The 26,045-nt window shown below is 37.0% G+C and overlaps 1 protein-coding gene across 5 annotated transcripts in view; it reads right to left on the bottom strand.

Annotated features, from left to right (window-relative positions):
• LAMA2 (laminin subunit alpha 2) overlaps window positions 1-26,045 on the bottom strand; it is a 385,301-nt gene that overhangs the window by 29,982 nt on the left and 329,274 nt on the right. For all 5 annotated transcript variants that reach the window (XM_052784294.1, XM_052784299.1, XM_052784296.1 and 2 more), the window contains exons 42-51: window positions 25,793-25,909; window positions 22,241-22,423; window positions 19,362-19,516; window positions 17,592-17,735; window positions 16,540-16,673; window positions 11,858-12,017; window positions 6,784-6,908; window positions 5,531-5,693; window positions 3,320-3,464; window positions 927-1,065 (exon numbers count right to left, since the gene is read on the bottom strand). In XM_052784294.1, the coding sequence (XP_052640254.1) occupies window positions 927-1,065; window positions 3,320-3,464; window positions 5,531-5,693; window positions 6,784-6,908; window positions 11,858-12,017; window positions 16,540-16,673; window positions 17,592-17,735; window positions 19,362-19,516; window positions 22,241-22,423; window positions 25,793-25,909 (1,465 nt within the window). The remainder of the gene's footprint in view (window positions 1-926; window positions 1,066-3,319; window positions 3,465-5,530; window positions 5,694-6,783; window positions 6,909-11,857; window positions 12,018-16,539; window positions 16,674-17,591; window positions 17,736-19,361; window positions 19,517-22,240; window positions 22,424-25,792; window positions 25,910-26,045) is intronic.

The following is a 26,045-nucleotide window of genomic DNA, read 5'->3' as shown; positions in this document are numbered from 1 at the left end:
AAAGCTGATGTAGATTAATGGGCTTGTTTCTCTGTTGCTCATCTGTTCATTGTAGCACAGAATTCTCTTGTTCTTGTCATAGCAAAACTGCTGAATATTCATTTAAACCTTAAGTAAGTTTTTTGGTCTATTTAAAACTATGTAATACAGTCACTAAATTCAAGTATCTGTTATCCCATTTCTTTAGTTTATTAAAGCTTAAGTTAAAGTTTATCAATAATATTATGCAATATTTTAAAAATAAATACTGGGAATTTTATTTGCATAAGAAAATCAGGATCAGGCTTGTGAAGGGAAAAGGTTGCCATATTGCAATCTACTTACGTTAAATATATTAAGAGTATTGTATCATATACTTTAATTCCTGAATACAGGAGGAATTTAATCTAAAGAGAAACTTATGTCTACAAATAACTTTAAATGGTATCTAACACAATATTTTTATACATATTGAAAGTATACTGACCCTGATTATGTAAAAACGTGCATACCCATTTAACAGTAATCCCAGGAGGAGTAGTTTGTAGTTCAATTTTTCTACTCATGCACAAGGTAAACACTTGTGCTTAATTTTGCGCTGGTATGGAGCCATTTCTGTAAGTTTGAAGTCACGAATTCTATTCGTCAAATAAAAAAATACTTAAAAAGTCAGCTACATCATGGTTCTTGCACAGCGTCAGAAAGATGCACTGCACCATTACTGCTGCTTCCACTGTATTTGTGTAATGTGAGCTGCGTGAAATACATTGAAACACACAACATGTACAAATAAAGCGTTGGTCTCCTGTGGCAATATAGGGTACATTGGGAACTCACCATTCACTTACTGCAAATGAACTTGAGAAATAAATACAGAGAATAAGATTACGCTGCATTTACATCCCCTTAACAAAGCTAAAGAAAGAAATTGGTTTGAGCCACGTTACCTTAGATTTCTCAGGGTTGGCAATCCCCCAAAATATATTTTCTCATGCCCTTTTAAGTTGAGCCCAAAGTGGCTGCCCATCGAAGTTGTTGCTATGGTCTCTTCTTCATTGGTGTCTATGTCTACAATTGATATGTTGGCTAGAAGAGATTTGAGATTAGTTTCAAAATATCAGACACGAACAATGATGTCTTAATGTAAGAAAAAAACAGAGAAATATTTGGAGGGTTACCAGGTGAGGGGAGAGGCAAGGAGGGTTGTATTTTGCAATTAAGACACTGGATTTCCAAGCTGTCAGTTATGGGCAGGGGAAGAGACCTGCACTGTCCTCTGTTTCCATAACAACCTGAAAAGCTATAGCAATTCTGTATGCTTTATTTTTATATATTCTCTAAACCTGTTTCAATTTGTTATGTTCTTTGTGTCAACATAATTTGGAGCTAACACTTCAGGATGAAGTCAAGACAGAAGAGATCATTTTACATTTAATTTGTGATTTCAGTCCAAAGGTTGTCACTTGAGCAGGATTTTTTAGTGTAAAAGTTTGTTAAGCATTGTCATTATCTGCCTTTGAGATTGGTCATCAGTCACTCTAAACCATTTTCAAACCCAAAGCAGTCAGATGCTGTCATGGCTAATCTCAGTCTGGAGTCAGAGATGCACTACATACAACCGTCCTATTTAAATGCTCATTCCATGTATATTTTTAATGTACGGATTAATACAGAATATAAAGTTCAATGAGAGACACAAGACACAGCGAAAAACGCTGAGAAGCCCCCAAGGAAGAAAGGGATATTTTACCATAGTGATGCAAAGAAAGAGTTCTTCCCTTCTTCTTTCCTTCCCTTTTTTTTTTTTCTTCAGATAGTTAAATCCAAGAGATAGCTTATAATCTACACTCTCCCCTTCCCCCCCCCCGCCCTTCCCCACCATCTACATACCTAAGGAATGCAATTAACCTTTATTTTAACTAAAAAAGTGACCAGCCTGATTTCTGGTTAATGATGGAATAGAGTGAGTTTGGAGATGAAAGACCTGTCAACCTCTTAGGAGATTTCAAAGGGAGGACTGGCTAGAAGAGGTAATGTATAATCCATGGAGAGGAAGGAGCGATGGGAGGATGGGAGGAAGTCTCCTCTGATCTGATAGAAGCTCTCCCCACAGGTGAGTCTCTTGTAGCAGCAGCTGACTAAATAAATGCCTTAAAAGAGAGAAGAAATGTGCAAAACCTGAAACCAAACTACCGTTTTCAGGAGTGAAAGAGAATTGAATGGAGGATAGACTTTCCTGCTGTACCTTACTGTAAACAGATTAATTTTCCTTTCATTTCTATACCTATGTCTTCTTTATAAACACAGAATATGAATGGTATTAATAAATTACAATTATGTGACATTGTATTTTATCTTAATACCTCCTGAATTAAGTATGAACTAAGATAACTGGCTAGCAAGAAGGCATTACTCCTCTAAAGGTGCAGCAAATGTACAAGTGAGAGCTTTGAGTCTACTTCAGCCAAATGACAAGAGAGCGGGTCTGTGTTTGAGATGGGAAGGTCAGGTAGAGAGCTGGCACTGCAGCGGGCGGAGGAGGAAGAGTGTGTTCAGAGGCTTGTGGTGACCCTGAAGATTCAGAATGCAGTAAGACTTCAGGACATAAAGGCACAGAGAATGTCAAAGATGCCATAAAAAAATTAATTTGGCTCAGGTAAGATTCTATCAGTCCTATATCTAGATTAAAAACAACAAAAAAGGGGTTTTGCCAGCATGGTAGTCAGCATTCTTTGCGATCTTATCAAATGCCACCACTTCATATTTTGCACTAGTAACAGGTTAAAGAATTAGTAGCACTTTTGAAGATGTACCCAGTTGTTTCCATGTAGATTCAGATCATGGCACACTGCTTATCATTAGGGAATATAAAATAGTTGTTGTGTTTGTCTACTGAGATACTGTACTGTCAGTACTGAAGTCATTGCTTTTTTAAGCGCTTCGGGATATATGCTGAGCATGAGAGGACTGTACAGCATGAAAGCTATTGCTGTCCTAACAAAGATCACACAGGTTTGTTTTATGATTTTGAACACCATCAGGGAACTGATGAAAAAGCTTCTTTTTTTCCCCACTCAGAAGCATTTTAGAACGTAACCGATGTAACTGTAGAGCAGACATATGCCTGAAAATTAAGCTACCTGTTCATAAAAGGCCTGTTTGACAGTGCAATCACTCACATGCAAGTCAACACACCTGTAATCTAAGCAAAAGAAGTTGCTAAGTCACTAGAGCTTTATAATTCCAGCAGTTTTGCATATCATCTTCCCCATGATTAGATGGTTAGCTGTACTGCACAGGTAACTGGGAAAGTCATGGTGTTGACACCACAGGAACTCACCTTGCTTTTGAATTCTTGACAGGGTGAAAGATTTCCATTTGCCATCATTATGATTTTGGTTGCTGACAACAGAAGCTGTACCTGAACCCAGATCGTAGCTGACTTTTATACGCCCACCACTGAGTTCTACACTCATGAAATCCTTCTGTTAATGAAAATGATAGATACACAAACTATGATTCTTGTTCACTTTGTTAAGAGGCATATGACATTAAATAAACACTTTCTTTTCCTGGGTGACAACAGACAACTTTTTTTCAAGCTTTTTAAAAAATCTACTTTGGCATTTACTGCCCAGGACTGTAATGTACGAAAGTCTGCTGCCAACAAGTTCTTTTTTCCACTTTTCTTCTCCTTTGGATTGCTAACTTAGTTGGAATTTTGCTAACAACTTAGCTGGACTTTCGATGGCTTGTCTGTACTTTTATTTTCTTAGACTGAAGACAGAAATACACATTATAATTACCTGAAACTAATGCTCAGCTTTAAGTGTATGTCTGTAACTACAGTTAGTGCATTTACTACATACCTCAGCTAGATTTAAACTTGCAAGGTAGAAAACGAGAGTAGTAAAGATGGTAAAATGGGCTTGTTTTACCAGGGTTTCCAGAGAATAATCTGTACTGATGGAGCAACAGAGAGCTATGAACTATTCTCATCAACCACTGGCACCAATATCTAAGCAGTAACTGAGGATGGCTGACTGGAGCAATGGTATATGCTGCACTATCTACAGAAAAAGAGCTGGCAGGATACAAAGAGCAAAACAAATAGCCAGGTAACTGGACAGCATGAATGGCATTAAGTAAGTAATGGTGGAACTATGACCCAGAACATGAATGTACTGGAGAAATTTTAAGTTTAATTATCATTTTGCTCATGGCCAGTTCCACCTGTGCTCAGACATAGGGAGAATGAAAATACTTTACCATGTGCTGAATACTTATGCAAAACAGTGATAATAATGTTATGTATATGAACATAAATTTATGTTAAGAAGAAAAGAGTAAAATTTAACAAACTCAGTATTTTAAATGCTTATGCATGTCTATCCATGCATCACTAGAAAAAGCATCCTCGAAGTTTTTATACAGTGGGACAATATCTTAAGAGACAAATTGTGTCACAGACCCGTTGCCTTCCAGTTCCCAGTGTTTTTCAGAAGTTCAGGTTAATAAGTTTTTTCTAGAAAACTACATAAATTAATAATAATTATACAAAACCATCTAAAATAATTACATTAATTATACTTTCAATATTCAATTATAAAAATTAATTAGAAAAACTACTTCATTATTATAATAAAATGTTATCTTTTACTATAGTCAGTCAGAAGAAGTACCCTCCTCCTTGATAATTTCAGCAATTCTGATAATTTTCCCCAAAATACAGGAATCTGAAATAAGACTGATTTACACAAACACAGTTTTTGTAAAATAGTGAGTGCTCAGTAATTCTTTAAGACATCGGTGAGAACTGCTGTACATAATTTCTGGCCCATATGAAAAGGCTAAGGAAAGGACTGTTCCCAGTCAGGCGTGCAAATCAATCTGGATCAGAGATGCTGAATTTGAGTTAGTCCTGATTCATGTGAGGATCTGGCCAGATGTCTTTATAAATAACTTCTCCCTGTTATCCACACACATTTAATAGTGTGTGTGAATAAAAACCTTGAACAGCTTTGTAACTAATGTTTCTATTCTCTGTTTTAGCTGTAAAAGGCACCATTTGTAGACCCTGTAAAAACACCATCACCATTGCACCCTGTTTGCTGCACCATTCAGTTCCCCTTTAATGCCACTCACATTAAACACAAACTTTTTCTTCGTAACAGTAGGACTTCTAAGACTTGTCTCTTCCCATATTCTCCCTGTCCTCACACTACGATATTTTAAACTATGAATGTACAACCACAACTGACAATGTTTGCACAGGTAAACATTTGGGATAAATGAAAATTAATCAAAAATTTCGGAAAAGCTGGAGTTCCCCTCAGTCTAACATAATGCTCCCCAGTCAGTAAACACTAGGCAGTCAACTTCCACACTATAACATTGTCTTCACTTGGCCAGCACTGAACCAGGCAATAAATGTCATACCGGGACAGTGCTACATCAAACTACTATTTGTTTTCATATTATGAAGAATTCAGCCACTGCAAAGATGGCATGAAATCTGTAAGGAGCATGGAGGTTAGCTGGTTGTTCTTACCAAGTCATCAGTAGCAAGATACATCAGCAGGGCGTTTGATGCGAAGGTCCTGAATTTGAACATGACTGTGGAAATATTGGGGTTCCAGCGGATCGGGCGGCTCACCATGGCATAGCTGTCGCCATCGAACTGGACCGTCCCTTCACCGTCTGCCACCTGTGGGCTGAAAAGGGGCAATGCCAACCATTTTCCTTTGCCGTGTAAGTTTAAAAGAAAAAGAAGTGAAGGGCTAGGGGAGTGAGGGAACACTTCTTGGCAATCTTCCTGAACTTGGTTTGATTTCATATCAAACCTCTGTTCTGACAAGTGAAAAAAAGTTTGAAAACTTGCCTACTCTTAACTTCCCTGACTGGGTCTACAATTATTTTACCTAATGCAGTGTGAGCTCTATACCATCTACTGATACTGCCAAATTTACTAAAAAACAGGAGCATCTAAGACAACAGTGCTGCTTTCATGCAGTGGGTCACTGTGAAAGCCATAAACAAGGATGTGAGAGACCTAGAGTCTGTCTTCTTTACATGATAATTCCCAGGACTGTGCTGTAGTATCAGGTGGTGCCTCTGTATAAGGGCCCTCAGCTTTTGAAGCTGAGACATGGCACAGGAAAGTGTTTAAGATTAGTTTGATGGGAAAGAGGAATGAAGATCACAGCTCTCGAAGGACAAGGACACGTCTGGAAAGGAAATGTTGTTTTAAAATTCCTGAAGAGAGTTCTGAGCCTACAGAGACAAATCCTGGTCCTGCCTGGATGGGCCATTTACCCTACCTGGAACCACAGGTCACTGACAGGGACAGGATTTCCCATTCTCTTTCAAGAATGGAAACACCTTTCTCTTGTGGGGGTCTTTGCTCACTACACTGGTGGCTGTGAAAGCCACCTTGAAGGACCTCACTCTGCCCCATGCTGTGTAAGAGGTGCAGGCACCCACACCACAGCTGTCCATGATCCAGACTCAGTCCCACTGTGGATCTCACCCTCTCTCATGTTTTGACTAACCCTGGTTACTGGTTAGCAGGAGTCTTTCCATCACAGCACTGTTACACCGACCACATTTATGATCCAGATTGGGTGCTTCCCCTCTTGGTGTCATTGCAACCTAACTTCGTATTTCCTACAACTCTCAGTGCTGCATACAGACCACAGCTGTCTACTGGAACTTGATGGCTGCTGTGGAAATTCCTGCTTCTTACCACAGAACGCAGTGTCAGGTTCCCAAAGGAGCAAGAGAAACACTCAGTGCTTTACTCACCTGACAGCACATCCTTTGCAGTCACCTTCGATATCCCTGAAATTCCACAGTCCTATGGGCTTGCTGTCTAGAAAGGTTTCACCCATGCAGCCAGTGAAGGTGGTGACTCTTACAGCATCTGACTTCTGCAACAGAAAACACAAACTTCATTAGAATTCAATTTGATCTTCTGTGTCTGAAAGCATAACTGGTATGAAAATCACAAATACCAGAGGATGCTTCTTATTATTTTAAATATCAAGAGTAATATTTAATCTGAGAAGCCCTCCTATCGAACAGCTGATCTGCAAAAATGTGAGCTAAACTTTGTAACAGTCAGAATGGAAAAGCGCATTTATATTTGAGACTCTGGGGAAGGCCTAGGCAGAATGATTCCTGAAGAACAAGGAGCTGCCCTGGCTTCCATGTCACTGTCAGCTTTCCTGGCTATTCAGAGAGCTGCCCGCTCCCACTTGTTCAAGGACTATCTGGGTTTTTGTTTAAGACTTCATAGAAAGGACTATGAGGAATCGCCTACAATACAATATGCAAAGTGTTTCTACTGTACTTAATGCTCAAAAGCCTGGAAATTGAACAGATCGTCCAAGCTGAAAGACCAACTGTGAACTCAACTGGCTACACCTGTAAAGTTCATGCTGAATTTTGGATGCAGAAAAAAGTGCAGATGGCAAAGCAATTAAAACTCATATCCCATCAAAACTCATTAAGCTAGGGTCACGCACATGGGGTAACGCTCATTAGATCATAAATGGTAACATGATCAAGGTAGTAATACTTGACAGTACACAGAGTACTCAGCTCAAAATTACCGTTCTAAAAATACCTAGTTTCATTTAAATTTCACTTCATCAATATGAGCTGATTGAAAATCTATATACTTAGCTATTTGAGATAGACAAGCACCTGCTGTTTTCCATACAGCAATTACAAATATTAAGATCTTGCAAGAGAATATGGAGAAGTGCAACTTGAAAATATTAAAGGAAAAGTATGACTCAAAAGACTTAATGTGCTAGTGATGTTTCCCAGGGTAATTGGGAAGGTTTTAATTAGCAACAAGTATGAACTTAATGTCACTTCGGAGAAATTCATGACATCTAAGTATCAGAGTCTTCTACTCAAGTCAGATGAAAGATGTTTTTAAAAACTGAAAAGGAGCCTTCTTTTTGAATACACTGCAAAGATGCATGCAAAAAGGGATGTGGACAAAATCCCAGGACAAATCTAAAGCACTCCAAAAGCCAATAATATGAAAAAGCAGTTTTCTGAGACAAAGATTTAAAAAATATCAGTGACCTTGATAAATATCCAAAGAGCTTCATGGTTTTAGAAAAGAGTCTCAGTTAAGGTCTTAATTTTGTGAGCCTGACAACTGTACCACATGATGACAAAAATTCCCCAAAAAGTAAAGTTATCATTTATCTTTTAATTTACAGACTGTGTCTGAACAGAGCAAATCTGATAGTGTTTAAAACCCTGAATAGCAAATATACCAGTCATACCAAACTTACAGTACACTGTCTTCCTACCTCTGCCCTTGTCTTTCTTTACCTGGAGTAAAAAAAATTAATTCAGGAAGGTTTTCCTGACTAAGATGAAAAAATGGAGAATTGTCCAGAAAATATCCGGAGAAATCTTACTGAGGCTGAAAACGGCTGTTCTGGCATCAGACTTTTGCAGCATCCACAATTCCTGTTCTGGTTCAGCATCGCACCTCATACTTGACCCTACAACTGTCTTACATGCTGAATTGTGCTCACTACCCACCTCTGCCTCACTGTATCTAACTAGAGGAAAAAAGAAAAACATTCAGGAAAGGATTCAGATTTAAACGTTACTGTGTTCCAGGTCCTTTTGTTTACCCTGAAACGTCAAGAGCCCTTGAACCCTTTTCCCTCTAGAGATTCTGCTAAATCTCTAACTTTTTCGTAAATACACACTTCATGAAGCTTCATTGTTAAGTAATTCTTCTTGACTAAATATTATTCAAATACTGTTAGTATTTAAATACTAAATAAATACCCCAAATAAATACTACTACCAATAAACACCAAGTAAAAGCAGTAGATATAATACTGAATATTTTAAAATTCAAACTAATTTTTCCTCTGACAGTACAACCTAAATGAGATGACCTTTGTTAGGAGTGGTGACATCTTTTATTGGAGCAGTAGGTACCAGCTTTTGGGCCTGGTTACTCAAATAGTACATATGATCTCTCCTTACACCTTTGCCTCACTTTTTCTACCATCAAGCTATAATACTGAGAGCTCTTTATTTAACAATAAAATATTTATAACACTTAAACCTAGAGGTGGCATCAAGTAAAACATACATTTTTATTAGTCTAATGTGACAGCTTTGCTGTGCAAATTAGGACTAGGCACAAGACTACTTTATGCTGTGGCACAGAACAGCTGTTGCTGAATTTCTGTTTCATCTTTGACTCTCTGGATTCTTAATGTAAACACAATGGTTTTTTTCGAAGTAGAATTCAGGTGAAAGCTCTGGTCTGGGAGGTTTGATGCTCTAGAACTGTACAAATATAAATGGTATTACTGTGTTTCAGTACTTGCCCAACTTGTCTTCTGATAAGTCAAAAGTGAAATCTAAAATAAAATTAAAATAAGGTTTGGGTTTAGGCTGGCACTTGAGGTTGAAGTTTCATGACCCCTTTGGGGGATCACCCAAAGGCAACAAGCAAAAAACCACCTGACTGCACATTTTCTAGGGTCTCAACTGAGTCAACGAAATTAAAATGTTGTATAAACCAGACTCTTGAGTGCTTTTCTAAATGCAGAGCAATTAAATTATTCATTTAATCATAGTTCTGGCACTTATGATTGTTACCTGAGCCAGCCTGTCTTCCCGAGCCTGCAGTCAGACTCTGACAGTTAAGCATTTTAGTGAGGCAGGCAGACACATAGATGCCCTGCAGCCTCTATGGACTCATGTGTTATGGCCTTTGGTCATTGTAGCTACGCAGCACTGCAAGCACTGACTAGTCCTGATTCAGCTGAGTGGAGTGTCTATTCCACTGTGTTATTATGGCAAGTAAAAAACAGGACATAATGCCAATGCAATTAATATTTGTTACTGATGTAAACAACAGTAGAAATTAAAATTTATCTGACATAGCAAAAACCCAAGAATGAAAGAAAGCTGAGAAGTAAGTTAGGTGTGGGAGATAAAGCACCTCTCCCCAGTTTAATTCCATTCCCTTTGAAAAAGCAGATCAAAGGGACAGAATACAGAAAGCCAGTGAGGCCACTCTGGTTTTGTAAGGGTCACTAATCTGCAGCACAGAGCCACTTTCAGCAACTGATGATTTATTAATTTTAGAAATATGTTTTGAAGGTTCTTGTTTAGGGCTAACAGAAGAAAGCAAACACCTTTAGTTGCCTCTAGATAGAAAGCTGGAAGGCAGAGAGCTAACAAGAACCTCTGTTTAAGGCTGTAAGGAGAACATAGAAAAAGGTGACAGAAAGGCTGTTTTTTCTAATATGTAATTCTCCGAGAAATTCTTCAATTGACTTCCTTGCCTATTTCCCATATGAAGTCAAATTATGTAAAAGAAAATGCATGGCAGTTATTTACACTCTTGAAGTTCAACAAGAAATGTCAAGATTCATTGCATCTGCATCTTTAGAACTTGAAAAAGTTCATGATCTTTTGTGGATCCATTTCAGATAGAGAGAGTAGATCTGAGCTCTACTAATATGGACTGACTTGCAATTTCCTAGCCAAAAATCTTAGAATTTTTTTCCTGTTCCTCTGAATGCTTGTCAAAGTCAGCTATATCTCAGTTAAGTTAGCTGGTAATTGTGCAAGTCTGCTCAGAATTGCTTTTTTTGTGTGTGCAGAAGCCATGATCAAGTTCTAAAATGAAGTTACCTGACGGTGCTCCAAAACACATGGATATCTTTGAAGCTAAAGCTGGACTTCAAGACACTAATTTCAAGCAAGTGGGATCTACATTCTCTGTTCCTCTTGTATCCTCTGATTTTGTCTTTGTCTCTCTAGAAATATGCACACACCCTATTCTCCGTAAGAAAGGAATATAAGGAATATGTCTATCCACATATTCCCAAATCAGAACCATCTAGAAAGTTGAACTTTCTAAAAACTAGAAAGCGGGACCATAAAATATTGTGCTATTTCAACGCTTGAGGATGAATACAAGCTTTAGTGTAAAAAAAAGTTCTTTGAGTTGACTGTTTGGGAAAGTCTAAATGTTAGGGGTTTTTTAATGCCAAATGAGGATTTTTTTGTAATGTTAATATTAAAAATCAAAATATTGATCAGGAGCAAAATAGTTCATTTAAATTGTTTTGTAATGAATGCCACTGGAAAATATATGCTAATTAGTACTTAGTGGAGAACATTTTTTGCTGAAAGATTTCCATCTGTTCTATTTGGCATAAATCTTCTGTTCATTCCCATTAAGTTAAGCAGTGTAGAAGCAGTCACCAGAAAAATGAACAGGCAAAAAGAAGAGAAAATAGATCAGGGATCTGATGCAGGTAGCAGTTAAAAAGAAGGGTAGTACAGGGGCGAAAACAGGAACAAAAATGAAGAAAATAAAGCAGAAACGCCAAAAGTAGACTGCAAAGGAGGAAGTGATACTGCAGGTACATGACAAAGAAAAAAACTCTGAATGCAAAGGAATATATATTGTTATATACATTGTTAAGAGACCAGGAATGTATGGAAACAGAAATGAGCTCCTGTCACTATGATACTGAAAGCCTGTTGGGGCAGCAGTATGTCCAAGGTAAAGCACCCAGCTATCCAGCAGGAATTAGTTGTTTGGGCTAAATGCTGCATCAATACAGCCAGCCACCAGGCTTCTGATTAGAAGTTAACAGCAGGGGCAGAGAAACTTCAGGTCTGTGCACCTACATGTCTAGGCAAATCCCAATAATCTTCCAAGAGTGCAGGTGTACTATTTGCTACTAAAGCACCTACTACAATGATGCCAGCATATTAAAGTTTACTATTTCTGCTGTAAGCAATAACAAAAATTTTTCACATAAACAGCCAGTTAATACACTAGCACCGGACAAGACATTACCTTTATTTTTTCAGTTAAACCACCGACAAACAGCACGGCATTAGCATCTACATCCAGAATGGTATATCCAGGTGGGGAGACAGCACTGAATGTGGCTGGCACAATGCTGGCTTTAGGACCATCCAGAGCTCGCACTGATATTGTGCCATTTTTCCCAGTCCTGGAGATTTTAACAAAATAATTTAAGCATACAGAGTCAGTAGTTAAACCAAACATAGAAAAAGTCTATTTTAGATAGCATCTTTTAATAGAGGCATGTATTACTGATTTGATTATGTTCCATTTTGATACAAATGAATACTCTTATGCCTGCGTAAGTTAAAGACATGATCACAGAACCAGTGTTTTTTCTCACCTCAATGTCCTTTTTGAAGAAAATTTACTCTACAGATGAAGTGGAACTTATATTGACTAAAACAAAGAAGTTGCATTTTTTTTTCTAAAATTCTGAACTTTGCTGCATGGAAAGATGCAAAATTCCTTTTTGTCTAATTAGAAAAAAAAGATTGGCTTGGAGTATTGAAATAACAAGCAAACTAAAAGTTAAAAGCATACCTTTCAGGAAGAACTGTCATTTATGTTATATAAAGCTTTACTTGAAGAACATACATTTAGAGCACAGCAAGGAAGACTGCATAACTTAGGCTACTGAATAAGCTAAATGAAGACATTGCTATCCTGTATTTACAGAATTCCTGGATTTAGAAAGTTTACTGGACCAGGGCTCTAGAGGGTGGAAAAATCCTATAAGACTATGCATTTTATGTCTAAAAAACATTTTTCATTCTTTGGCTTAGAACCTATTACCCCAAAACCACAATTAGGTGAGAGTTTTCTTATGAAATAACATCGAACTGGAAAAAAGCCACTTAAATTAAAAAAAAAAAAAAAAAAAAGAGAAAAAAATTTAGTTGAGACATTTAAGTTTTGATAAATTTCTCCTGAACTGTGAAGCAGAATTACAAAGTAATTTTGAGGGTTTCCCATCAATGGGGAATACCTTTGTAGATCTATGCCATCTTGCCTCCTTTGTAGTCAGGGATCTCAAGGCTTTCAATGTGAAAAATACATATTTGCAAAAAAACCACTGGAGCTCTTCAATTACCCACCCGTACCTTGATTTGGCAGCTCTGGAAAACACAGGGATGGGATTCAGTATCCTAGGGAATCTCCTAAGTGACATCTGGGGTATACGAACATGATGTCCAAATCATTTAAAAGAAGTGGGCTAAAGCCATCCACAATATTCTAAAGATTTTTTTTTATTATTTCCTTTTAATGACAATATTTTACCTTTTATTCCAAAATCAACTGAATGATAAGGAGATAGCTTTCTAAGCAGCAGAAATTCCAAGTTTTCACTTTACTTTTTTTCAGGTTTATTGATGTGAAGCCCTTTAAAGGATAAAAGTTCTCAATGTAGTAATTGTCGAAACACTAACAGTTGCTAAAGGCTTTCTTTTAAACTGCTTAAGTTTGATGCTCTCTGAAAGAAAGTCATTGGCACTTTCAATCTATATTGTGCTGCAATCAAGATTCCAGTTTAAAAATGTCCAAGTGCAATAATGCAGAAGTCACTGAGCAGACTGACACTTTTTAGGGTGTCTAATATGTCACAAATAGCACAGATTTCTTTCATCTTCAAACAGACTGAAATGCTAACAATGGAGCCTCTTCCATAAATAATTCTCTCTTATTTAGGGAGGACAATTGAGCTTGAAGAAAGAACTTGGCTAACTTGACAGCAAAAAGACATTGCTATCCTGTGCGTGACAAGTCATCAGGTTAGAAGATATTGTTCTAGTGATAGTCAGTTCTGCAAAACTGGAGGATTACACAAGATGTACCAGCACTGTCTGGCTGATCCTCTGAAAAATTCACATAATGCCATGCATGCAGGGTTTGCTCTTTAGGGGATGCATTATGTAAATGAGATTACTTTTGCAAGTCATCAACATTAGATTACAAAATATCATTTAGAAACCTCTGCTCTTTGACCCCTTGAGAGCACAGAAAATCTTCATTGGAAAGTATGGCTTAGATTTGCCACAGTAGTTTAAGACTGAATTCTTGCTGAGCTGGGCTGGATGTGTCTAAAGTGAACTTGTGATTCAAACATTCTTTGTCCTCAAAGGAAGGATGCTGCTTAAACTCTGTCATTAACAATTAAAACAATGGTAATACTTAAATCAGATTTTATTAAAATCACAACTAATCAGGTCCTGCTCCTAACTGAGGCCTGCTGAAGTCAAGTGACATTGTTTCACTGATCTAGGGAGTCTCAAAAATATTCTGTCATCTCTTTGGATGTTTCACAAAATTGACATTGTTTGCATGTTGAAACCTGCTTTGAATCATTTTGTCACATACTGTTATGCCAGACTTTCCTTTGTTAATTGATACTTTGATTGATTGCAGTTCTTGATGCCAATCAGATTTCCCTCTGTAAGCAGGTAAGTAACTCTGTAAGTTACATTTGTTAAATTCCTGTACAATCAGAGTATAGGGAATTCCTTTAGGAATTCCTATAGGAATAAACAAATTTTACTTCAATTCCATTAAAAAAAATAAATTCCATTACAACCTCTGCATATACAATAAAATGCAAAGTATTAGTATGCTTTAAATAAAAAGGTGATGAAAATTAAAAGTGTCCCTGGAAAACAGATGCAGTAATTATCAATTTAGTCTTAACAAACTGGAAAATTTGGTGCAAACATTAACTGAACTGAACATCTCTGATCATTACTCAACAGTCAGTTTTTTCATATTCATTCAGTATGCTGAGTGACCTTGAGAATTTCACAACCTCTGTGCCATCGCATCTCGTCTTTTTAAGGCCCTTTGGGATCCTTGATTAAGAACTGCTATCAAACTTTAAACTGACCACATCATTATTATTGTGTGTCAATGCCTCTCACCACTAAAATCAATGGCAAAATTCAGCAAGGCCAGAATTTCATCTTATGTCCCCAGTCTAAGTGGATGCCCTGCTCCAGATGTTCAGGCAGCTCTGTCAGGTTGCTGAAAAAAATCTGTGGCTGGAACTGAGCAGAAATTTGGAGAAAAAAGGTGAGGGAATGAAATGAGTAAAATTCTCCAACAGCTTATGAAGGGAGTCAGGGGAGAGTTATTAAATGGACTAAATGTTCAAAGTTGAAGAATCTTCAGTAGGGTACGTGATTTATGAAGTCTCCATTAAGAATGCAAAATCAGTCCCGAGCTCTTCATCTTAATCCCACAAATCCAACTAGTGTCTGTGCAATCTAATTCTCCCAAACACTGCTCTGTACTTCAGATTTCTGCAGCTGTAATTGTTCTAAATTGCTGATCCAGCAGTTTGTTCAAAACTAATGGCATGCACACCCTATATATCCAGAACAACCAGCTTAATAGGCAATGTGCTTTTGTAGAATGTGTGAATTTTTATACCATGTCCTGGCTCCATATTCTGCTGAAGCAGCTTTCTTGTAAATGAAAGTCTGGCATTACTGTATCATGAAGCTGTTTTAGTATGCATAATATGAACTGGTGAAGATTTCAACAATTTGTATGGTACCCCAGTTTGTTTTTTCCTAGCAATAAGGTTTCATTAAGCCATCTTCTGGAGATGGTGCCATAATTTTATTTAATTCTCTGCTCTGAATGGCTGATTTCTGTGATTTCGCTAAATTATTTAAACTGGATGCCGTTTCCTCCTCTGAGAGCTATGGATGTAACCGGAATTAGAGTGCTTTGTTTTCTTTCTCCTTCTTTCTCTCATTTTCCGACTATGTTATTGGTTCTATGTTTAATATTATGTGAAATTAACTGTAATGATCCAGGAGGAATTACTTAGCTTCATATCAACTTGCAATATTACCTAAATTACTAAGGTGTGTTCAGAAGTAGAAGATAAAGGATATAAAGTTATGTAATCCTTATGCTGTAATTACTGTCATGTGTTTGCTATTTGAATAGAAAATATAAGCTTCAACTAACAAATGTGACATTTGAATATTAAGGTATCTATATTTCTAAAGTTTCGAAGAATTCAACAACTGATCTCAAATTACAAAGTATAGTTTAACGTTCCAGAATATTTCATCCTTGAGGTTTCATAAACTGTATTTCCAGTTTGAAGAGACATTCTGCCTATGGTAATGGCATTTTGAGTAAGAATCAAGATACTGTTGTATGACAGACCATTCATTTGCAGTACTGTATCAAGACCAGAAATTCAGAAAAGCTGCCCCTCTTTGAAATTCAAGGAGAAAAGAATAGTAGTTATCTGAGTGCCAAAACCTGTAACTGATTTTAAAAGGAAGCTAGCTGAAGAAGAGAATCGATAGAGTGATAGGTAAACAGAAGGGAATATAAGCAGTCATAGATTGTTGATGCTAGAGGGGAAATATGTGATGAAAATAAATTTGTGACACAGAACAATTCACATTTCAATAGTAATTGTAGCGTATACACTTTTGGTACTATTGGATATAGGTTCAAAAGCTTGCATTAAACCAGACTAGAATTTCTCATATTTATGACATTATCTTTTTTTAAAAAAGTTGATGTTTCAAACATAGCAAACCACGTAAACCTGAGGTATGCCAACTTGAGGACAGTGGATTAGAAGCAGAACTTGTTAGATTTAGTCATTTTTTCTTTAAGAACCAAACCTTGGAAGTGAAATATATACTTGCCTAGAGGCTTCAATCCGGTACCAAAACCCATCATCAATGGTCAGATCCGGATACTCTACCCGTCCAACACCAGATCCCACATCCCACAGGAAGCTCACCTTGCCTTTGCGCATCTCTATGGCCAAAAAGTCAGTCTACATGTAAAATATGAAAACAGAAACAGTCTCATACTTTAATTAAAGGAAGTTTTCCAGAACACTTCACATTTCAGAAGGTCTGATGAGGCATCACAAAACCATATATAGACAGTAAAGTATGAATATAATTTCTCACAGTGATCTAAAATAAGATGCTTTTTTTTCCTGCCTTTGTTGGTTCAAACAAGGAATCTTAAGCCAAAGATGGCAAATGACTTCTGTCAGTGATACGCAGTAAATGGCTGCTAGACTGACAGAAATGTTAATATTATAGCCATCAAGAGAAGAATTTAACTCAGAGTAACATTGTTTGTAAAACATCCATTGGATGGCAGAAAGATATCAGGATTCTAGACTAATACATGATGCAATCTAGCCTCTTAATTTTGTATTAGGTAAATAAGATATATAGTTCAAAATGTTAGAAATAGAATACTCTTCCCATTTACTAAATTATTATTGATTATTCTAGAAGCCTGCCTGCTATAGGGCTCATGCAAAACGGAATCATTCATCATTATTATGCTTGGAATTGTAGTCTTGACTTAAAATTACAATAATTAGGAGCTTTGATGGATGCAAGATGATTAGCTATTTCATTCCCAAGGGAAAACCCACAACCAACCCCAAAATTACCCTGGTTGTACTGTGCATTTTAAAGCTCTTATGTAGTCCATGTACAAGTCTCCCATTTCATATCTAGTAAAAATAAAAAAATATAAAAAATATTTGTTGGTCATATTTTAGAAGTCCCTATATTAATACCAAAGACAGTAAATGTCTAGATTATCTTAGGCCCTCTACTACTGCTTTGAAGCATCTAGGAGGGGAAAAAAATCTTTTTCATTTTCTGTATTTGTCAGTAGTCTGATTTGCTCGAGCAACCCTGACATGAAAAGCAGGAGGCAGACTTACAAATTTGGCACTTCCAAGGTAAAAAAGCAGATTGTCAGCAACTACAGTCTTCACATTGACAATGATGGTGTTGTATGTTCCCTTCTTTATTTCTGGTCTGTATGTGCGAATACAATTGCCTCCAGAGGACACGGACACTTTGATCTTCAAAAAAAAAAAGCATAGCAGAAAGAATTCAGTTTACTGCTTATTATTCCAGAAATAACTTTAGATGCTTCCAAATAATTATAAGAATATTATACTTGGTTTTTTCTTCCTTCCCATTTCTGTGTTACATGTACCAGGGAGTTGCTTGGATACGCACAGGAGGTAGAAATGGAATTTTCTTTCTCGGATTGTTTATTGAAAGGAAATAAAAGCTCTTTCTGGCATTCACATTTGAAAGGATGAACTGTATGGATTAAAAATAGCTAGAAGATATACTGGTCTAACGCAAACAGCAGTGGAATTCTAGCAGTAGAATGTGCAGCCAGGAAAATAAGCAGCACTCCTGGCGGGATCACAGCACATTGCTATTGGGTAAACAGGATGATTTACTTTCCCCTTGTAATATCTTTGATTATGCCAATTTAAGACACCTTTTAACAATTACTTTTAAACCAACAGTTGTGTCTATCACTGCTTTTACATAGCCCCTAATGGACTTGGTATTTCTAAGTAAGTTTCATTTTCACAGCCAAGTGACATGTGCATTTGGATATGTGTGCTAGTTTCTTCAGGCTCTGAGCACAGATAAAACCAGTATACTGTTTGCTTTCATGATGCCAGCATAGACATAATGACAGTACAATGGTATTTCAATTCCAGCTAGAGATATTTATGTATTAGAGTAGATGTACATAATGCTATCACCTTATGCTTAGGGCAAACCTTGTCAAAAAGGAGACCCATTATATGACCAAACCCACAATTTCCCTATCTCAGAAATGCTGAACAGTTAAGTACTTCAAAACCTTCAGACAGAAGATGAATGTAACAAAACCATATCATCACTGTAGCCTGTCTTTGTATTGTGCGCAAATTTCATCGAGTATATGGAATACACTCCCTTCCCAGGATCCTATTATTCTGTATTCTTGGTTGTTTTTTTTCTTTTTTCAACCATTTGTCAGGAAGTTTTCTTAAATACAATCTTCAAGAGTTTTTTTTCCTTTGCTACATTAGGTCACAAGCTGAATAACCTTACTATTAAGCAGCTGATCCTTGAGTTAAGAGTATTACTCAGTCAGGGGAATGGACTCCAAGCTCTTTAAATGGACTAGAAATATATTCTTAACTCAACTTTGAGTCCTCAGAACTGCTACTGGACAAAGAAAGTTGGGAATATGGGAAAAGCAAATACACTCAGTAATTTCAGTGAGTTCGAGATGGTGTCATTCTCAGGTAATGTAAGTTCTATGAAATGAAATCAGGGGCTTAGTATCAGTGCTGAGGCAAAACCCCACATTTTCATTTTCACAAAAAAATCAATGATCTTGGACTCTTCTGCTGTATTATCATCCACAATACTTCTTAAATAATAACCTTTCCAGATACATTCCTACAGATGTTATCAATTTAACAAGGGCATGTTTTAAATGAAGAAACAAGACACTGGGTGAAAATCATCAGAATATTTTCTTTTTATCTGAGAAATTATACTCCATTATTTGCTCTCTTTGCATGTGTTTAGAATTAGAAAGGATTCACCCTGTGGAAAAGAAATAGAAAAGTAGAAAATAAAATCCCATCAATACTCAAAAGGTCATCTTACTGAGAAAGAGGGCTTACCGAATTGGCTTGCTTCCGAGCTTGGTTTATCAGCTCTTTTATCTGAGAAATGTTTTTCCCTAAGTTATCCTGAAGTTCTTTGATTGGCTTGATTTTATCTAGCAGGCGATCTGCTTCCTTTTCTAGGGTTTTAATACTGGAATCTGCATCAGCAACTTCATAAGAAAGAACAAGGCAGAGTTTTAGAGAATAGCGTCAGAGAGTAATTGTACATTGCAATAATAAAATCCAAGAAAATTCTGCATACACAATACTCAGGTGATTGTATATGCTACTAGGAGGTACACACAGACCAGAAAGCTACCTGAACAGAAATAAGATAATTTAAGAATATTTAGAATCAAGTTAAAGTAGCAATAGTAGCAAACGCAGGTGTTAAAGCAGGATTTTGAAGCAGTAACTATGCTTCAGGTCAGGATAATACTAATGGAAAACACTTCCTGTAGCAAAATACACTTATGAATGAAATATTTACTTTCTTTTTTTTTAAATTCCAATTTTGAAGAAAACTTCTAGATTAATGAAAACAGGTTACTTTCCATTAGTAATTTATGAAACGGGGTTAGAATTGACTTGAAGTTAGTTCTTGAATTAACTATAATGGCCACAACTAGAAAAAAGCTTTATTCTGGTCACAAGTTTAAAATTCTGGATGTGTACTGAAAGCAGATTAAAAACCAGTGGCAGTAAACTGCAAATATTTTCTTTTTCTCAGATGAACTTAATAATTTCACAAGGACATTTTTTCTTTCTTTTTCTTTAAGTTTCAAATTACTTTGTTGCCTCTTAACATACAATCAGTAAACAATGCCCTCTGACAGTTCATCAGCAGATCTAAGGATTGTAACACTTGGCTAGCATGAGAGTATGGGTTTGTGTGGATGAGACTGAAAGGGACAAACCTGCATTTACCAGAAGAATTTATATGTAATAATAATAATAATAACAACAACAACAACAATACCTAGATAAAGCATGAAAGTCTGCATATCTAGTTTTTGAATAGTCACCCAGACACTGATACCAAACCTTCAAGATGCTTCTTAAGGTTTCATGTAAGTGAAACTAGTTACCAATTCGCTTTATCTCAGAGCCTTCAAAAAGTAACTATTTAACTATTTCAATGAATGTGAAATGTAGAGCACCATGCAGAAGCTTTGGTGGGAAGCAGTGAATCATCATTTACTGGAAAAGGCACAATAAAAGCAGCAAGAAAGAAAACATACGTACTGATTTCTGTAGGCAAGATATGGAGACAAAAGACAAAAAACAGAAGATAACGTAAGAAAATGTTTTGAAGATCTAAACATAAATGTAAAGTAAATTAAGGGACAGGATTAGTCTAGAAAAAACTTGTTACCTTTTATATATTGCACATCTACATAATAAGAATTCAGGCCCTGAATTTTGACATACAAGAGAGGCTATGTCTACTTTAGCATGTAGTCGTGAGTGCTGACACACTCACTATATACATTTGGAGTGGTTTACTCTGCATTTACTTTAATCTCATCCTGTAATCTAAATATCCATTAGCAGTTGGAGAGAGGTAAAAGTGTACTTCTGCAGAACATCTTCCAGTTATGCTTTATCTGACATGAAAGAGTTTGCAGGTGTTAAGACCACTCCTCGATGTGAACAAAATAATGGTCACTGGGGACAATTAAGAGAATCACTTCTAAATTATCACTCCTAATCTCAACTAAAATGCTAAGGTATACACAGTCTTAGAATACTTGTGCTGGGACAGATGGCCTAGTCTAGATCCAGCAGTGCCAAGAAATTACTGCTTTTAGGCCACTTCTCATTTGTTTATCGCTACCCTGCCAGAGGTCATTATCTCATAGATCTGCTTGTTCCATAACCTGCCGTAATCTAACCACACTATTTCAATCAATAACTACTTTTCACATTGTCTAAACTAGTATGGATCAGTCTGCCTGATGGGGATTATACCTGGGGCTCACACATGTATCTCACTTGATGAGGGATCAGAAACTTGCAATAGGCAGGCAGTGACAAACAGCGATTGGGATTAACCTCTTTCACTGGTACAGCTACAATTTGAAGAGGATATTTGTCCATAGAATGAGAATGACAGCCTCCTAAACTGGATATTTCTAAGTGCCCAGCTTCATCAAGCTGACACAATCTGGGGAGGCCAGGTTAGCTGAGAAATTAGTCCTTCAGTAATTTTATAAAGACACTCTGGTTTTGTGGTCAGCCCTGGATGTATACTCTGATATGATATGTTCTAGTAATCTCCCATAAAATGTGTTGTAATTCAGAATTCCATTTTATCCATCATAAACAAAGTGAAAATGCTAAAGCAATTGTCACATTTGATAACAGAATTCACTGTAGAAAAAAAAAAACAAACAAACCCAAAACATATAAAAAGCATTCCCAGAATCTCCTTTTTCTCTTTCTTCTTAAGTGTCTTCAGCGTTCCACCAAAAATAGTAATGTATATGAAAGAAGTAATGCATTTCTCCCAGAACTGATTATCTGACTGACTGAAGACAGGGTTAGTGTGTGGAATTTTGCTTGAATCAAGGGGTGAATTGCCAGTCAGAATCTTTGATTATTCACCTCCTAAATACTTTAAAAGCAGTCCATGGAACAAATCTATCCACTACATGTTCATCCTGCTGTCATCAGCTTTTTTTCCCAACTACTAGCAGCATTCCTTAGGATTTAAAATTCTTTTTATACATAAAGTCCAGAAAATAGAAGTGATAGAGGTTCCTTTTATCCTAACATGCTGTAGTAATGCTATGTGAGTGAAATTCTGGAGTGTCTCTGTTTCATTCTGAGATGTGAAATGAAAGCAACAAACTGAAAAAACCCACCACCAAACAATCCAAAAAAGATCTTACTGTTCTTGATAGGATCCTTCACAACAGCATTTGTTTTGGCCACGTCATCTGCAAGTTTGCTGTAGCTGTTTCTCAAGCCCAGGAGATTCTGGTTGAGGTCTTTAATCTGGGCCAGGACGTCATTTGCAGTATCGTTGGCTTGTCTTGCTTTGTCTTTGGCTGCCTGTACCGTTATAGCTGTATCTGTAGGTAGAAAAGGATAAGGAAATGATTGCCTAGAGTACAGAAGTTGTTTCCTTCACGCATCTTAAGAATAAAGTTGGGTCAAAATTCTACCATCTTAAATTGTGTTGTGTAGTTCTTTGGGAGCTCCTACTTCACATGTAGTAAGACGTTACTAGTTGTAAGTGTGGATTGCAGAATCTGGCCCTTTATGTCTTTTTTGAGACATCAAACGCACCTGAGGAAGAGAAAATGCTCCAGCCCTGTTTGTAGGTAAAGGACAAATCATTTTTATTAGATAAATTTTTGTGCAATTTTCTTGTTGCTATTGACTCACTGGTTAACCTCTGATCAAGTGTCAGATATAATATTTGATACTTACAATAGGAATAGGACTTTCAGTGTTCTGATGTATGGAGTACAGAAACCTAACTCCATGTGTTTCAGCTGAAATTGTGACAAATAATCTTGTGAATCAGGAGACCAAGGGTCCATTGACTGAGTTAATCACATACATTCATAGACATCCTTGGTGACCTTGAGCAAAACAATTAGCCTAATGCTTCCCTGCCTTTCTGCCTGCAAAATGGAAATGAATGTTCTATCTTTGGGGTGAAAACATTCAAGTCAGGAATGTTTTTGATTCTGCTATTGATAAATGATAAAACAGGCAGCTAGGTATTCTAGTAGGTATTTATTCAAATCCTGTGTTAGTAAATTGGATTGCTTTAAAATTTATCATGCAGCTCAGGTGGTGTTGCCACGCTGGGATTACAACACATGATGAGCCATCAGCACAGGTTGTGCTGGGCTAGGGAGCTGCCAAATTTTCTGAATTGTCACAGGTGGGAGGAAGTGAGCAAGCAGAAAATGTCACAGTGGACACTCCAGCTTGGGAGGGAACCCATGTGAACTCCCACTCTACCGCCACACCACAGTGGAGTCGTGGGACCCACAGGAACCTGTTTTGCCATCTGCCTCCTGTGAAACTGTTCTTGGAATTGCTTTCCCCTTGTGTTGTCCAAGGTATCCTCGTGTCCCTCAGTCATATGAGAATTTTAGAGAGCAGCTAAGAAGTTTGGACATCTCTGGAACAACCATGTAGATAGTGCCACTTGTCATACTGACTGGGGCTTCCTGTGGTAGTCCCTGAAGTTAACAGACTGCATTGCAGTAGTGGGGAAGGCACAGGAGGTTGTGTTTTCTTTCAATTTCTGACTAAGAGACAGTTGATATGAGTTAGTTTATACCAACATCTGCTTGAAGCAGATTGTACATTCCTGATTCTATGACTGTGTGAAGACACAGGAAACACGGACATTTTCTCCATTTCAAGGGATCAACAGCACAGTTTTCCAAATAGTCTCCTAGGCAGGTCCTTCTCCTTCTGTGGAACATCCAATGTGATCAAGCCTGTGGCCTGGGGAGCACATGATGCTTCCTAAGGCCATAGAGAATTGGTGGGTTTGTCCTGCACACTGGAGAGTTACATGGCCCTTTTCACTTTCTTGAGTAAAGATGTATTATACCTGTGCTCCAAACAACTCCACCCTTATTTCTGAAGTTTTGGCTCTGAAAAGCCCCCAAATACAATAGCACCTTAAAAATACAACTGAACCTTTAATAAACCATTATCATCATCAGTACTGACAAGTGAAAGAATAGAGAGCTCTGATTGCCTTTTTTCACTTTTCTTTTTTTCATCATATCTAAGCATCTCTTTTTGAGGCCATTATTAGTGGTCATGTACCTTTCTGGCAAACTGAAAGTTGGAGTTACTGTGTTACTTCCCTCTATTGGTCATACAAATTATATTTATTTTCAGCCACACTTTAAATTATGCCATCCCTGCACATGTAGGTTCTTGTCCTAAGGTGGTCTACCTGTCTATCCCATTTTGAATCTTTCTGCTTTTATTTGGCTATTAGTATAGCATGGACACAAGAATTATTAGTTTAGGCTATTCTCTGCTTTCTCGAACCCTTGAAGAACAAGATATATGACTGGATAATTTCTTCCCCCATCCTCACTCTTTATTTCCCTGTTGGACAACTGATTTACTGCATTTTCTTAGTCATGCCATTTATTTGCTCTGAATTTCATTCTTAATAGACATCCGCTTGTTTTTATGAGTGTCCTTGTCCCAAGAGCAAGCACCCTGTAACTCTAATCTGACAAGAGTTTATTACATTGCTAATGGTTGCATATTTCATATTTCTTTTACTTGTTTCATATCTAGCGTTCTATGTCATAAGGTCAACTGGCCTTAGAGGTCCATTTTGTTTGACTGAGACATCTATCTGTGCACAAGAAGAGAAACAGTCATGTCAATACCTGTGGCCAAAACCCAGGAAGTGGCATAAGATGAGCATGACATATTAAAACAATTTTTTGTGAATGCCTGATTTCAAGGATCACTAAATCTAAACCAAAACTTTTTGGTTATCTGGAATCTTAAAGCAACAAAAACATGCAAGATGAATAGTAAATTGTTTTTCATGCCAAGTTTTTACATGCAGTCTGAACCTTCCAGACCATCACAAATCAGACAGAATATGGATCTTCTTTAGAGACTTTTCTTAAGGCATATCTTCAGTTTACAAAGTGCTCCTTGGAGACAAAAGTCGTAGCAGATTACATTGATAAAAACCTTTTTATTTTCTAAAACAAACATTCAGTTTATCACTGTCCATTATAATGAAACTATGTCGTAGCTCCCTGCCTCTCGCTATCGCAACACAAAGTAGTTAACATCCTAGGACTTCGTGGTTTTAATGAGTATTACAGAATTAAAATTTTTTTGGCTATATAGAATTCCAAATGTGCATAGCACTTCAGAGTTCATTGAGGAAAGCCTGTTCCAGTTCTAAGCAATTTACAGTCTAAAAAAGATATACAACACCAAACGGTGACTGGAAATGATACTGCAAAATAAATCAATGAGAATGTGGAAGAAAGGTAAGACAAAACCCAGCAAATTTCATCCTGCTTTTTCTGTAAAGTCAGTAAGTCTTTATTCTTCTTGGGTTAAATTATATTGGTTAAATTATAATGGTTCATTGAACAGTTTATATAAAGACTTTTCATGCCTAAAGAAAAGACTATTTGCCTCAGATTGTACCATAATTCCTGATATCATAGTTCTTTTCTTTCTAAGACCTTTTGCAAACTGCAGAAACATGGTACCTTTTACCCTGCCAAAATAGAAACAGATACCATGTAACTGTTTTCAGTTCAGTTCTCTCTCTCACATTGCTCATCTTTGTCTTATTACAGCGGCCAACAGTCAAAGTGGACACAGGCAAAGATTAATCAGACAGATGTTAAGTGATGGAAAATGAAACAAAAGAGCAGGGATGAGTCAAGTGTTGTGGCACTTTTCCAGCTTACCATTAGGAATGGCTGACAGCTTTCCTAAGGTTTCGTTCAAAGCTCTCAGGAGAATGGAATTCTTCTCATCAGCATCTTTCAGCCTGTTCTGCATGTTGTCCAGATTATCCCCCTTTTCTATAAAAAATGCACATAGTACAGAAGCTTTAACTCTTTGTTTCCACTATCCTTTCTTTGAACATAATTTAAAATGCATAATAACCAACAAGCCATTTATCATTAAGATATTATACTGTGTAAATAAGGAAGTCCA

The sequence above is a fragment of the Harpia harpyja genome, chromosome 4, assembly GCF_026419915.1.
Source record: "Harpia harpyja isolate bHarHar1 chromosome 4, bHarHar1 primary haplotype, whole genome shotgun sequence".
NCBI classification, from domain to species: domain Eukaryota; kingdom Metazoa; phylum Chordata; class Aves; order Accipitriformes; family Accipitridae; genus Harpia; species Harpia harpyja.
Note: the sequence above shows the minus strand (reverse complement) of the source record. Positions and strands in the feature narration are given on the sequence as shown.